The sequence below is a fragment of the Oenanthe melanoleuca genome, chromosome 19 (genome assembly GCF_029582105.1).
Source record: "Oenanthe melanoleuca isolate GR-GAL-2019-014 chromosome 19, OMel1.0, whole genome shotgun sequence".
In the NCBI taxonomy this organism is placed as follows: domain Eukaryota; kingdom Metazoa; phylum Chordata; class Aves; order Passeriformes; family Muscicapidae; genus Oenanthe; species Oenanthe melanoleuca.
Window position 1 is genome coordinate 557,948 of NC_079352.1, and position 15,739 is coordinate 573,686.

The window sequence follows — 15,739 nt, forward strand, 5'->3', positions numbered from 1 at the left end:
AAAAATAAAGTTTCATTGTTAAAAGACATTATCAAAAAGAACAGCTGTTATTTTTCGAGCTATTTAAGCACTGGATGTGCTGTTAATGATTTTCAGGTCACTATTGCTCTGTAGCAGCCTCCAGCTGGCAATACTTCAAAGATCCTAAAATGAAATATTTACAGTGGGAAAAAAAGAAGAAAATCTTTGAGAGATATGATATGAAAGCAAACTGAAAAAAAGATAGCTAAGGAGATACTACTGAGGAAAACTTTGATTTCACTTGGATTTAACTTTGAGGCAGAGAAGCCAAGTCAGACAGTTCCCTGTTTCGCCCATCCTTGGGATGAGCTGCAGGAGTTTGTTTGAGTGCTCATTGACACAAATGACCACCTCAAAGGCAGCCACAGGCTGATCTGGATTGACAAAAGTTGGCTGAAGGTGTTCACTGACAAAAGTAAAAGCTTCTTGTATTTTTAAACATCTGTGACCTATAAAAATATACTCCATCTGCTAAATATTTTCTTAGTATTTTGGCAAGTGAGGTAGGTTTTGCATACAGGAATCTGCATGTGAACAACAATTTGTGTTTGTTGGAAAGGCATTGAGCAGAAAATAAGTTACTTAAGAAGATTACACAAAAAGACAATTTAATTAACTGACTACCAATGTGCATTCTCAGCATTTCATTAAGTTTTCTCAACATTCTCCATGGAATACTGTAAAGTAATCAAAAAATACCCAAAGGCACTTCAAAAAACCTGTAAGTTACTCCAAATAGCCAAGCCTTTCTAACACATACCCCCAGAAACTGGTCTTTTTAGTGGTATGGGATCTGCTCAGGGAAAGAACTGACTGAATGCAAGTGAACAGATTTCATGCAGAACTTCACATGAGCCTGAAGAAAACACCCAGATTTCATTTCAGGTGTTTTATGGGAAAGGGTTAAGCGACTTCAAAGGTGTGCTTCATTCCCTCCTGCTAAATGCAGACCTCTCCAGAGCTCCTTTTCCAACCATCCATGTCCCAAAAAAGCCTTTTAACGTTGGTTCTAATCACACCCTCCAGCATGTGTGCCATTATCACTTATTTTTTACAAATCAGAGCTAAAAGCAAAACTGATTACTGCAAGAAATCTGTCTCCTTGAACAAAAAGTGATTCAGAGTATCTTACTTAAAAGAAAGGAGTGAAAATTAAAGGGATACTGTTATGGTTAATATCTTTAAAAATGTTTAATTTGTCTTCCTTCATGGAAGCTTAAAATTGAAACTGCTTTCCAAATGAAATTTATTTCCCCATTTACACAAGATTTTCTGACTACGCTTCAGACCTTTTTATTCACTTCTCAACTGCCTATATGAACCACAGCTACAATAAATTACCACACTACACAAGACATTTATTCAGATACATTTCTAATTCCGTTTTTAATTCTTTTTTTCAGCCAATGGCATAGCTCTGTAAGGCCTGTGATGTTCACAAATAAATAACACACCCAGTAAATACATAAAGCTCCATGTATTTTTGCAGGTCTTTCGTCTTTCTTTTTAAAGCTTATACCACTATTGCAGGCACATTCCTGCCCCAATTCACTGACCTCTATTCCCATTCCCACCAGCCAACCAAGAAAAACCCAGATGAGAATCCTTCTTCTCCACGTCCAACAAGCCTGCAGGCCTTGGCACAGCTCCTGGAGTATTTCTGCACCTCCAGAGCAAAGTAGGTTAATAAGGCCTCTGGTCACATCCCTGACTGACAGCTCTGATCTGAGTAACCATCCCAGCACCTCTGCTCCAGCAGAGCTCCCCTGCACCTCCCACCCTGCCACAGGACTTATACAAATACACGAAGAAATATGTATATATCTGTGAGGTTGAAGTACCTTTTAATTATATGAATTACTGCTGTTTATATCCATCTCCCCAAATTCTGCAGTGATGATAAATCCACGAACATTCATCAAGATTTTTAGATGGAAGAGGCAAATCTTATTTACTGACCTTTCAAGTTTCAACTTACTCCACTCATTCCTTATTCAAAGGAATTATTCTACAATAATACAGGACACAGAACTGAAACCCAGAATGCTTTGTAGATGACACTTTCTCTTCCATTCTCTTCACCAGAAATTATTTGAGATAACACTATTTTATTTGTCTTGCACAGACATGGATATTAGAATCACCAAACTTTATAATATTACTTAAAATACACACTAAGCCTGTAAGATGCTGTAATTCCCAACCCCAACACTCCACAACAGCCAAGTAAACACTGAGCAGAGAGGTCTCAGTTGCTGTGCTGCTGAACAAACCAAAGTAGGAGCAGAGAGCCAGAGGAGCAGCACATCTGACACAGTTCTGGCAGCACTGCCTCCCTCCCAGAAAGGCAGCTCAGGATCATCCTTTAGCTGCTCTGACAATGGTGCTAAAAGGCCCAGCCACACATTAAAGCTGTGTCCTTGGAGCTGCACACAAGGCATTTCACACCAGCCTAAGACTTCCTCTGCACATTTTACTCACATAAATTATTGCAAACTGCTGCAATTTTTTTCTGTGTAAAGATTTCTACGTGCTCAACCCTGTCCAGTCATTCCTTCTCTGAATTACTGTAGGAACAGAAGGGACACGTCAAAACACAAATGTGAAATAAATAAATTTATAACCTCTACAGCCAAAAGTCTAGAAGATGTCTCAGATGGGATATTTCTGGAAAATGAAAAAAGTGCTTTATATTTTAGTACATGTTAATGAAGATTTAAGAAAGACCCACAGCCTTGCAAAAAAGAAGGAAGAAAAAAAATTAAAAATCAGTCTTCTATTTATTCCCAGGATGGTTAAAGACACATCAGTCTCCCATTACCATGGGCCAGTGGAGTGAATGATCCTCTGTCACATACCATCAAGTCTCACAGTGCTGTAAAAATTCCACCTATTTCCTTGACAGTCTCAATTACATTGGAGCCATAACCACTCCTTTTCAATAGATTCAAAAGGCAATTTCAGACACACTGAAGTGCAGAGGTGAACAGCACCTCTGAGTGAACAGCCTGCTGAGAGTGGGATGGAATTCCTTCTGCTCAGAATTCCTTCGTGTCTGCAGCAGCAGAACATGTACCTGATGAATTTCTGTGAGAGGTCATTTGGTTACTATTCAAATGTCTGAAATGCTGTAAAATTTGCAAAATGTGAATTTTTGGGTAAGCCAGCCAGCCCTGTTCATGTCTCGGTGCCAGGTGACCTGTACCAGGTGCTGGAGGCAGCACAGCTCCAGCAATCCTCAGCCTCTTCCCCCTTCCAAAACTCACCCACAAAATGTCATCTTACAGAACTGTTTAAAATATTACAAGATCTTCAAGGAAAGTGTGTCCCTCCTGCTTCCCAGCAGAAGAAAACCAGCCTGGATTGTTATAAACCAAATTAACTGATGTGCTACAATGCAGTTGGTTTGGTCTCACAGCTCCATCACAGGAACACCAAGGTCTGACCTGCAGGACTCCCTTTTGACCTCCTTGTTTCACAGCTGTATTTAGCACCAAGTGATCTCCATGAACTGACATGAAAATCCTAATATATGTTTCTCTATTCTGAGTCTGTCAAAAACCTTGTGGTAACAGATGGAATCACTACCATGGGTGCAACTCCAGGGGAATGAAATTAATGAATCCAAAATACTTCAAACCCAAAGTTTAAACAATAGTTCAGGATGAAATAAAATTATTACAGAATAATTTCCTTTACTGGGTCATATGGTAAGTGACAAAATCTCCTTGGGAACAACTGTGGGAGTGATGATATATACATTTAATATTCAAATTACCAAACACCTGTCAGTTCTCAATGTTTTAGATGAGGCTTCACATGAGTAAACAGTAGCTTAAAAATGATAAGGTGACATGCCCAAGACAGAGATCAGAAAAAAAGCCACAAGTAGGTCAAAGCTGGTCCTGATTCTGTCAACATTCACCTACTTTTCCTCAACTGCTTTGGAAACAATAAGCAATCCAAACCTAAAGAACACAAATGCTTTGTTTCTTCAGCAGGGGCAGAAGGGAAGCTGCAGCTCAGCTTACAGGCTTGGGTGAGGATGTGAATGCCCTGCCAGCAAAAGCACGGTGCAAGTCCTTAATCCTGACTTTTCAAGTGCAATCAATGAGCAAATATGCTCAGAAAAGCACTCTGATACCTTCAGGTATCTATAATAATTGAAAAAACAAATCAAATGTACTTTACACTTCATAATTAAAATCTGCTTTTAGTTCAGCTCTTAGGTAGAACTCTTACTGTCTTCAATTAAATCAAGTGATCCATGGTAAAACAGATTTTTAACATACATTCTTGCCTCTCAGTGCTGTAGGACATTGGCTGTTAGAACAGTGGTGCACAAAGACTGGCAGAATGCAGGATCTGGGCTGGTCTTGCTCTAGTCACTGACACAGAAGGATTCCCCAGCACACACAGACACTCCCCTCTCCACAAACAGTCCACATCCACAAGGAGAAGATAAAACTCTTTCTCTGCCACATCATAAATGGCAACTTGCAATGGCTTTTAGATTTAACCCTGAAGAGGACTTAGTAGGTCTCAGTTTCACATCCTTTTGTTGCAGTGCATGATGTGAATATTCACTGGTGAAGCAGTCCTGGACAGAGCACTAATGATGCAGGCCACTGTCCCTTTAAATTAACAGCAATTATTATGTGGGAGCTTCTGCCCCCAACTATTTGAATTTAGACATAAGAATAAAGTAGATGCTAGTCATTAGTCACTGCCATTTCACTTTAAAAGCTGGGTATTATTTTTATACAAGCCTTGCTTGGTTGTGTTTGGTAACTGGGGGATTTTTTCGTTCCCATATGCTGAACTACAGGGAAACAGAAAGCACTAAACCCCACTGGTCTTTACCTGCACATCATGCTAACACCAGTGACTGAGAACAATGACTCAGAATACATATGCCCTTGACAAAAATATTGGCAGATCTTCACTTCTGGGTCCTTTCCTATCTGTACTGATATGTCCTGTAATTGAGATAGAAGTTGTGACTTGAGAAATGTGAATTGATCGGGAGACTCCCCACTTTTGTTCAAAACCAGAAACAGTATCTCAATTCCCCTTGTGCTGTTTTGACTGTCTTTATTCTGTTTTTTGAGAGGAGCCCAGAGCAGGTGTGAGCTGTCCCCTGGAGCTGGACACCCTGCACACAGCCCACGGCTGACCTTGGGCTGCTCTGAGCACAGCCCCCGTGCCCTGTGTGATCCACAGCCCTTCCTCCAGCCAGAACAACAACAAAAACTGCAATTCTGCTTCATCATCATCCCCACGAGCTACCAGCCAACACCAAGGAGCTCTGCTCTCCAGGACTCCAAACACATCAGGGAGAACACAGGGCAGCCAGGAAGCACCGAGAGGCTCAGGAAATTCTTTTCTTCATTTTACCAAAAACACTAGCCCAGGAATTGATAAAATTAACAAAGATGGATGGCAAGCAACCCGAAAATAATAATGCTTTCTCTTCCTTGTCCCAAAAAGAAATCCACCTTCCAAGCAGAACTTACAGAAACATCCAAACAGAAGTTCTACTGCAAGATGAGAACAGCCTCTAAACAATGCTTTTGTCCTGCCACTCTGCAGTCTCTGGGGAAAAAAAGCTCTAATTGAGGGCTTTCAAATAGTCTCACACGGGCTGCCAAGGGCCTTGAAAAACGAAGGCAGGAGGAAGCCAAACAGCCCCCGGTTAAAAGGCAGAGACACACTTGTGCTCAGGAGCCAGTGACCTGCAGCTCTGCTCCAGACAGGGGTGCCCTACATCAATCAAGGGCTCCAAAATGGACTGAGAACTTTTCCCCTATTTCCTGTAGTATACCTTAACCCATTAGGAACCAAAGCAGAACAGAAAGGTTTCCAGGGAAAGCCAGTCCCCTGGCCCAGAGCACCAGGCTCCCCTCCCTCCCCCAGAGTGCCAGCACACACCTCAGCAGCTGAGACAGGAACAACACTGCTCCTTCCTGGAGCCAGTTCTGCTATTCACAGACAAATCATCCTCAACACTTACATGAATTTATATTAAACAAAGTGCAATACCTGCAATACCCAACTCCACACACACTGCCAAGGGAGAAGGCAGAGTCAGTCACTCTTCAGAAAAAACGTAATAAACTAGCTCAAACCCTGAATAACTATTTGGCCACCAGCTCAATACCATCCCCAACTTCACTGGTCCCATTAAGCAAAGGCCCTACCCTGACACCACTTAGGTTGCAGAAGTGAGAAAACCCTGAGCACCGCCTGGTGGTACCCAGATAAGGGAGACAAACTGCACAGACTGAGGATTAGCACCATTCCAAAAGGACATGGAAACTGAAACACCTGTTTCTCTGGTGAGCAATTTTTTTTTTTAAACTATTAAAATGTAATTTCATATAAAAGAGAATGGGGGAAAGAAAATCCTCCTCTAAATTCCAAGGATTACTACAGTTCCCAGTATATTTCACTTTTCCACAAAAATTCCTGTAAGAGCTCTTGAACAGAATGCTCTGAAAAACCTTTTATTTTTTCAAATTACACCTAAGTACCATCATACCATGTTCTAAGAAAATTAAAGGAATAAGAGAATGTGTATTTTACAAAATGATCCTGCTATAACCATTCTGTTATATCCAACACCATAAAGAGCATAAAAATTCCACTCACACACAAACGCTTCCAAGCCTTTGTACAGAAACACCACATCAGGAAATTAAAGAATGATACTTCCAGGACACACTGATTCTGCCACAGCCCCCAAGATTAAAGCTCAAATTCTTACTAAGCACTTTTAAAGACTGTACATGGCCATGTTCCAGAGCTGTAGCCATGGAAGTTGTTGCACATCCAGGCTGGTGTAAGTCTGCCTTTATTTATCCACCACGATTGCATAAGAAAAGACGATGCAGCTTTAAACACTGAAATGAAGATTAATCTGGTAGGTTTGGTGTATTGCTCTGGAGTGTTTTGAGCAGCATTTTGGTCCCTGGCAGTCCTCCCCTGCAGCTTTCTGCCCTGCTGGCCCCTCTCAGGGCTGAGCCCACTGGCACACACCAGCCTGAACAGCACCACGTGCACTCACTTCACACACCTGAGTTCACCTGAACACCACTGGCATTTTTCCACAATTACTGAAACCCCCCTCGGGCAATCTTAGCAAAATTAGGGAACTGTGAACCAAGAAAACTGAGCTGACAATTTCATTGATTGAGGGTCTCAGCAGACTTACAACACAAAATCCAGCCTTAAAAGTATCAGCACCTCAGTGATTTTAAGGCATTGGTGACCATGGGCAAGTTGTGGATTTCCCCAAATGAGACTCAGTTCTGTGACCCACGTGCTGGAATCACAAATGTTCAGTTTGTACACTGGGGGCTGCAGCCCACCCCAAGGAAGGCCATGTGTTATAGAGGAGATGACTTTGCCCTTTTCCAGCTCTCTCATACAGTGCACTATGGATGGAGCTCCACTGATTTCCACAGGGAAACGTTATTTATTTTCTACAATTTACCCCTTGTCTCCAAACACTACTGTTTTCATTTAAGCATGCTGTTGGTAAGCTGCACTTCATAACAAGTACCACAGACAATGGCAGAAAATAAGAAAAAAGGGCAGAAGTGGTGAAAAAGACAGTCAGAATACAGTGTGGGAAATAAAAAATTAAAGAAAATATATGACCCGTGTTATTTTAAAAAGAATACTGCTACAATATTAGCTTTTATAACCTCTCTTAGATAGGTAATGGCTAGAGTTTGTACCACCTGTAGCTACCACCCCTTCACTGCCCATCCCATCCACTTTTTCCCTGCCACTGCTGATTATGAACAAATACTATCATCAATAAATAAAGCACTGACCCCAGAAGCCTCTATCCTTTTCATACATGTTTGTACTGCCTGCCATCTGCCACTTTGATTTAAGCATCTCCCACCTTACTCGGGTCTACTTTTACAAACCAGGTGCAGCAGTTACTCTGACTACCAATAAACCAAATCTTACAGCACCTACTGTGAGATTTTCTAGCACTTAAAGCTCTTTGTGGATTTTTAACGTGCCTTTTAAAAAACACCACCAATTATATTAATGAACACAAATTCCTTTTAAGCAAACTCTACACACCTTTGAGCCAGCTTTTCTCACAAGAACAGCTGCACGTTACCTGCTCCAAACCAGAAGGCAGAACTTTCCAGAGGATTAAAGATACATGAGACCCAGATACAACCATTACAAGTCATCAAAAAGCACTTCAAACATATCCCAAAGGCTTCCTCCACTTTACCTGCCCAAAGCTATTCTTTTCATCCCATTGTTCCCCCAGAAATGAAGCAGCCCAGGCACATCCAGCAGCCTCCCCCCAGACCCTTTCATGGCCTTTATCTCCTGCTCTGGGGGATCCCACACTCTGGGCTGCACCCTCACACCTCCACCCCCCCAAAACACCAAGAGCTCTGTTTTGGATTAGGGAATTCAACAACTTAAAGATCCTCTAAAAAAAGAGATGAAAGAGTCGGGGGGGAGAGGAAAAGAACATCTGAAATATGTCTTCTGGAAAATCAATATTAGACTGCAGATCCAGTCACAAGCTGTAATATTTGCAGAATTCAGAGGAGGAAAGAAAAAACACTGAATGCTACCAGGATCTAACTGGATTATCAGCATCCAGTCCTGTGTGGACACAAACAACATCAAGGTCTGCAGGTGCTGCAAAGCAACTTGCATTTCAAGTGACCTGTGAAACGCTGACCTTGGCATAATTTACAGTGAACTAATTTATCCCAAATGGTCCTCACACAACTTTGAGAAAAAAAAAAGTTATTCACATTCCTTCTTTCTTGCATCATGTTACAAGACAATAATGGACAATCTCATATATTACTTGGATAGAATTTCACCTAATCCCAACATCTAATTTGAATGCAAGGAGTTATTATATCCATTTCATTTAATTCACTCCATTTGGGAAACAGTCATTTAAATGTTAACAGAATTTTTCTTTTCAGGAAATTTGAAAAAAGCCACTCAAACACAAAACTCAAACACATAAAGCTTTGCAAAACTTCCCACACAGGAAAACCTGAATAGGGTCCTTGTTCTACTACATTTCTTCATAAATAGGGTCAGAATCCAATTTGGATAAAGCAGCCCTATAAAAAATACTGGCATAGGGATGCAAGATGATCACCTGCAGCTCCTTCCATTGTGATGGTGAATGTGAAACCCCCAGCCCCACTCTACCCTGCCCATCACCAGCGCTGCCTCCTTTGCCTTAGGCATCCTCCTGGTTCCCTCCAATAACTGGATAAAAATGACTCGGCCTCTTTCTTATGAAATCACTGTCTATCTGCATCAGGCGCCCCAGACTACAGCAAAACTCACTCAAGTAGAACACAAAGAGTGGGAAACTGTCCTGGTTTAAGCCCAGCCCCACAGAGCTGGGGGGAGGTGACTTGGGGAGTCAAACACCCCAGTGCCAACACCCCCTCTCCTCCTTCCTCCCCTGCTCTGTGCCCTGGGCAGGATCCACGGGGGCTGGGACACCCCTGGGCCCCAGGGATGGAGCCTCCCATGCTCCCACCCCAGCAACAAAACACAAAATGCCACATTACACAGTTCAAACCATTGTCCACCCAACTGTTAATTAGCAGAGAATATTTCCCGATGGTCAAGGACTGTCTTCTGTTAGCAGGTAAGGTTTGAGGGGCTGGAAAAGGATGATACAGAGAGCTTTAACTTCAGAAAAAGCCTCTCCCACCAAACGTCCTAACGAATTTCATAAAAGAAATGTCTACAGTTCAGCTTTTGCTGAACTTTTCTTGCTTACCAGCCTAGGCATCATTAATAGTATTAACTATGTGAAACACCATTGTGGTTTTCAGCAATATCAGAGAGCAGAAGGGCAACTTCTCCTGCCACATTTCAGACTTCTCTGAACCCATAATGCCTCTTTTTCCTTAATATACATTCTAGCTATTTTGTCCCAAACACATAATCCCCACTGCATCCTTGCTCAGCAGGACACATTCCTTTAAAGGAACAGGAGATTATCAGTTTATCCTGGAAACATCTTTCCTGCTGCTGTGCTTAGCATCAGTGCTGGGATAAAACCCTCTTAAAATAGTTCCAGGGTCCAGGCAACAATCCACTGTGTGCAATATTCTTTTGGGTTTTATGGAGCAATGACTTTGGTGTTTTCGGGCCTTTGCAGGCCAGGAGTGAATGGCACATTAAGGATAAAATATTTCTGCCCTTAAAGTTATGGCAGCCTGAACATGATGTCCTGTCTCAACACCAACAGCCAAACTGTTTGGAACACTGTACTGTCATGTGACCTCATGAATAAAAAGGATTAGAAGCAAGTACGTTAACCCCACACAAAATTTCAAAAGGGGTAAATTAGGAATTTTAAAAAATATTAATTCAAATACTTTCTTCTATTGTCACTTGTTACAGCTTTTGCACAGAGATGCATTTTAACACAGATTTGACATTATTAAGAGAGATTGCTTGGTTCCACAGTCTTTGATGAATGACAATAACTTTTCAAAATAAAGAAACAAATGTAGACAGGTAGAATGCCCCCACACCATTCCTATCCCACTGGAGTGGATATATCCCAGCCAACTGGACACCTGCACAACATTTCAGCAGCAGTGTTAGCACCTTGAACCAGCAACAAGACTCAGTATTGCCCATATCCCTCCTGCAGCTGCAGAGCCTCTTCACCAGCCCAGGAATCCTGCATGGAAACAGCAGCAGCACCTCTTGCAGAGGGACTGAGGCTTCACCCCTCATTTCAAACCTATCAGCCTTGGCAGGTTCAATCGATACGTTTTTTTATAATCATTATTATTTTTTTTTTTTAGGAACCCCACCAGATGGCAGCAGCATGTCTCCCCAGCAAAACTGGGAGCACTTCTCCAAAGGACAGCTCCTTATTCTTGGAACAAACACAAGACTTCCAAAACTCAACCCTACTCAGTCTGAACCACAGGAGACAGACAGAGCTTGTCGCTGACATTAAAATCTGGATTTTTTCAGCACTTTAGGAACACGAGAGCAGGGAACACTCCAAGAGCAAATCGCTCTGGTTTTGGCTGATGAGGAACATGACAAGGGTGGTAATTCACCAAACCAGAGTGTGGGGAAACAAACCTGCAGGACCTGGGGCCAGTCCCTGCACACCTGCCCTGCTCAGCAGCACGCTCCCCATCCCAGGTGAGCAGGCAGAGCAGCTGCAGTGCCAGGGACAGCAGATTCCCACAGAAACGTGCCCAGCTGGGGACATGGCCTGTGTGCACAGACACCAGCAGCCCCGCCCGCAGGGGTTAATAATCAAAGTGCTGAAGCATGAGCCTTTGGCTCTTCACGAGTGAAAAACTCCAGCAGCACATTAGCTACCCCGAAACATCATCGAGCCCCAGACAAATGAACTAATGACAAATGCTAATTCAACTGCCAAGAGAGAATCTCTCTCGCTGAGGTAACGGGAAGTGCAATGCCACAGCTGATCGCTGTCTGATGCCCTGAGCTGAGCTGCAGGTCAGCTCTACCACCCAAACATCGAGTAGGAAATGAAAGACTTCTGCAAATACTCCAGCTGTCTATGGAATAACATCCATTTCCCTCAGAAGCACTGATAAAAACTTTTCAGTGACCTATTAGAACAAATAATGCTCAGACAAGATACTGAGAAACAACAGAATCCTCCTTCCAATGTCGCTCAGGCTTTGTGAATCCGTGTCACGCCTGAACCAAGTGCACAATGCTCATGTCCAAGTCACCTCAAACTATAAATACTCAAGTCAGTGTTTACTTATCTCACATAGCTAAAATTCAGTAACATGGGCATTCTTCCACATCTTGAATGAAACTAAAATTCAGCTTAATTATTGCTTACAGACTCCTAAATTGAGCCTGCACTCACCAGAAGAAGTTAATATGAAATGCCAAAAGCCAAGCAGTGACCACTGAATTCAAACACACGTGAGCAAAGAGGAACTCACTCCCACCAATGACATCCTCAGCCAGGGCAGCCCAGCTCCGCCGGAGGGAACCAAGCTCCAGCTTCTGCTTTTAGCTGACACCCTCCCCCTTTGTTGTTTTCTCTTTGCCAAGCTGTTGTTACCTCCAAGCAAAGCTGTAGCTGCAGCTCTGCAGGCACAGTCCCCCAGGGGCGGCCGCAGGTGCACGGGATGGGCGGATGCTTTTGGCACTGCCTTTCCTACCTGATGTCAGCCAGACCCTTCTCTCCACACTGCCTTCCTCCCCTCAGCACTCTTAGTGATATTATATTTAAATATGCAAGCGTGACCTTTCATTCTACTGAATATTGTGGAAGCAGATCTCTCTCTGCACCTTGTTTTTTGGCGAACAGAACGGGGAAAATAAAGACCTGGGAAATGCACCGGCAAACAAAACACCAGTAAAGGGGCTGATCTTACATAACAACACAAATTTAAGCAAAGACCGTAACAAATTAAGTTACAAAAGCTCCATACTTCAAAAATATATATAAACTGATGAAAATACCTTCAGATAATTTTTACAGCAGACTCCTTGTCAGTTTTCATTCTTTGACACCCACTTTTTAATGCTGTACCACAGCCAGAGCACAGCAGTGCTGACTGCACAACAGCTCCCCTCCGACTGGAGAACTCGGTGTTGAAATGAACTCCCCAGCTCGGAGGGAAGGCAGACGAGAGCAAGCACAGCACTGACCTGCACCTCGCTGCTGCAGCTCCCTGGGCCTTCTCACAAAGCACCATTTTGCTACCAGCACTGGGCTGGTAACTCGTGGCCAGCTTGGAGGGCTGGAGTGCAGGCAGAAGGGTTTTCCTCTCCTGAGGCCTGCCCTGCTGAGCCCTCTGCCACTGGCACAGTGACCTGGCCACTCCTCTCAGCAAAGCTGCAGCTCGGCCAGTACCTAAAGCAAAACTGCTGGGGCACCCCTGAGGCTCGGCTGGGCACGCTGCAGAGGGCTGTGACACCACACACAGCTGCAAACTTTGCATTTGTGCTGCAGGAAGTGCGCTGCAACACACCTGCTCTCAAGAACACCCCTGCCAGCCCTCACGCTTCCCAGGGACAGCTCAGAACAGGGCACACCGAGAAACATTTACATACAAATATAGATAGATATATATATATATACTGCTGCCAGTTTAGTGCCAGTGCTCCTGAAGGGCACTAATTACATACATAGCTCTAAGGTAGTCACAAAATGCATTAGAAGAGATTCCACTGTGCTGACAGGCTCCTCTGAAACGCAGCTGGGGGATAAAAGGGCCGGAGGCAGAGCTAAGGCAGAGCTAAGGCAGAGCTAGAGCGAGGCAGGAAATCCCATTTCCATTTTTGAGAGGGGAGCAAAGTTCAGCTGTGCTGTTTTAGGTAGCACACAGCACTTCTGCAGGTCAAACCGCAGCGAGACAAAGATCTTGACAGGTGACTGCACAAGGAAGACATTTTCATACGCTTTTCATTTCTGACTCTTAAGCCAGGTCAAAATGAATATTCTAATGCTCATTTGTTAACCTGAAATTTTAGGAAGCACGGCTTAGCTGCACGGATGCACACTCTAATTAAAGGTACAGAAAGGGCATAAACAAGCTGCATTGTCTCAGAAGAGAACGGCAGGGTGGGCTCTTAGTCAGAAGTGGCTCCTCACCACTGGGAACCTCGTTCTGCCAACGCAAACAAGCGAAGCAACTTTCTAAGAACGGAGAAGAATCAGCAAAAAAACTCGTAGTAAGCAGCTCTCTAGTATTCTGATTCAAATGACAAAAACAAGGATGAGTTATGATCAGGTAAAGAATGACAAGGAGGTATCGGTTCACTTTTGTCTCTACTCACCAGACAACACCAAAGGCTCCGTATCCGATGGGTCTGTCCGGCTCAATGTCCAGTTGCTGCTGTGGATGTTGTGAGTGCTGATGATGGTGCGCTTTGACTGCAGCAGCTGCTGCAGCCTGTACCTGAGCTGGGGCTGCTGCAGCCGGTCCGGGGGCCTGGCCCGGGGCCGGGGATGGGAAGTACGGCTGCTGCTGCCCTGGGTTCAACATCGCGGCGGCGGCGGCCGCGGCTGCGGCGGCCGCGGCGGCCGAGGAGGCATGCTGCTGCACGGGGTGCACCGCGGCCGCCGAGCCGGCGTGCAGGTGGTGCTGAGCATGGTGGTGGTGATGGAGGTGAGGAGGAGGGAGGTGAGGAAGGTGGTGGTGATGGTGGTGGTGGTGACCTGCTGCTGCCGCAGACGTACCGCCATTGTAAGCCGCCATCATTTTTGCGTTGGCTGTTGTGCCACAAAGAGACATTCAAAAAAATGCCCTTTGATTGGATAACAACTGGGTCAAGCTGTCATTTGGCCATAAAAATTAAATCTGCTACACTTTAAAAGAAGTTGGGTTTCATCATACACGGCCCACCTTTAAAAACATGGAGCTCCACTGGCCTTATCTCCTCGCGAAGCCAAACAACTCGGGGAGTCTCTTCATGTGTGCGGGCGCCAACCCCTTCCCCAGCATCCAGCCGGGCTTGGCTACTCCAACTCCATCCTTGGGCAGCTGGGGTGGGGCCGGGGTGGGTTTTTTCCTTCACTTTTGGTTATTTGTGTTGTTTTTCTTGTTATAAAAATTAAACACCGTGATCAATCCCCCTTCCCTCCGGAGGGAGGGCTCGGAGCCTCTGCCCTGAACACCCGGCGAGGGCTGGCCGGCCTAGCCCTGCCATTCCCACACCCTCTCCATGTGTCCCCCGAACCTCCCTGAGCCCGGGCACCTCCTACATCGCTCCCTCCTTCCAGACACCTGCTCCCTCCTTCCAGGCACCTGCTCCCTCACAGCAGCAACTCGGGAGTTTGCAACTTTTCCTTGAAGGCCTGAAACACACACAAGGACCCAGAGAAAGTGAAGGGGGGCGCAGGGCGAGGAGAGGGGGGCGAGGGGGGGGCTCAAAGAAGATCAAAACAGAAAGAGGAAGGGAAGGGCCGGGGCAGGACAGGGATCGCGGGGGGGCGAAGGACAGAGGAAAGTGGCGAATGAATGACGGGGCGGCGCGGGGCCGGGGAGGGGGCGCAGGGCAGGACGCAGCGGCCCCTGACAGCGCGACCCGCGGCGGGGCGGGGCCGGCCGGGCCGGGGGGGTCGGGCCGGGGGTGGAGGGCAGGGGGCCCGCGGTGCGGGCGGCGGGAGGGTCTGGGGGCGGCCCCGGGTCCCCGCCCCGCCCGGCCCCAGCCCCGGCCCCGGCCCCGCTCTCACCTGGTCCCGCCGCCCCGCGCCGCGCCGCGGGCACGCGCTCCCCCCCCCCTGCGGGGCGCGCGCCCGACGCCGCCCGCAGCCAATCGCGCCCGGCCCGCTGGGCTGCGCGAGAGCCGCCCCCGACCAATCACCGCACGGCGCCCGGCGCGCCCCGCCCACCGCGCGCGGCCGTGCGGAGCCCCCCCCACGGCGCGGCCCCGCCCCCGTGACCCCGCCGGCCAATCACCGCGCGCCGCCGCGCCCGGAGCCGCCGAGACCCCGCGAGATTCCCTCACCTCACACAACCCTCACCCCGGGCGGCCCCGCCTCCTTCACCTTCCTGCCACTCACAGCGGGCCGCCGGCCAATGGACTCTGCTCCTGAGCCAAGTCCCGCCCCCGGGACCCGCTTTTTGCCCAATCGCAGCCGCCCATCCAATCCAATTAGCCAATGAAGAGAAACGAAAGCCCGAAAAGAGGTTACTGGGCCAATGGCACCGGGAGGCGG

General features: G+C 46.1%; 1 protein-coding gene across 2 annotated transcripts in view; it reads right to left on the reverse strand.

Annotated features, from left to right (window-relative positions):
* Positions 1-15,341, reverse strand: part of NLK (nemo like kinase) — a 38,534-nt gene extending 23,193 nt beyond the window's left edge. Inside the window, exons 1-3 of one of the 2 annotated variants that reach the window (XM_056506781.1) lie at positions 15,254-15,341; positions 14,424-14,875; positions 13,855-14,290 (exon numbers count right to left, since the gene is read on the reverse strand). In XM_056506781.1, coding sequence (XP_056362756.1) covers positions 13,855-14,279 — 425 coding nt within the window. In that variant the 5' untranslated portion in view covers positions 14,280-14,290; positions 14,424-14,875; positions 15,254-15,341. Of the gene's footprint in view, positions 1-13,854; positions 14,876-15,253 lie in introns of both variants that reach the window. The other variant, XM_056506780.1, reaches the window with a different exon arrangement.
* Between the last annotated feature and the right edge of the window lie 398 nt (positions 15,342-15,739).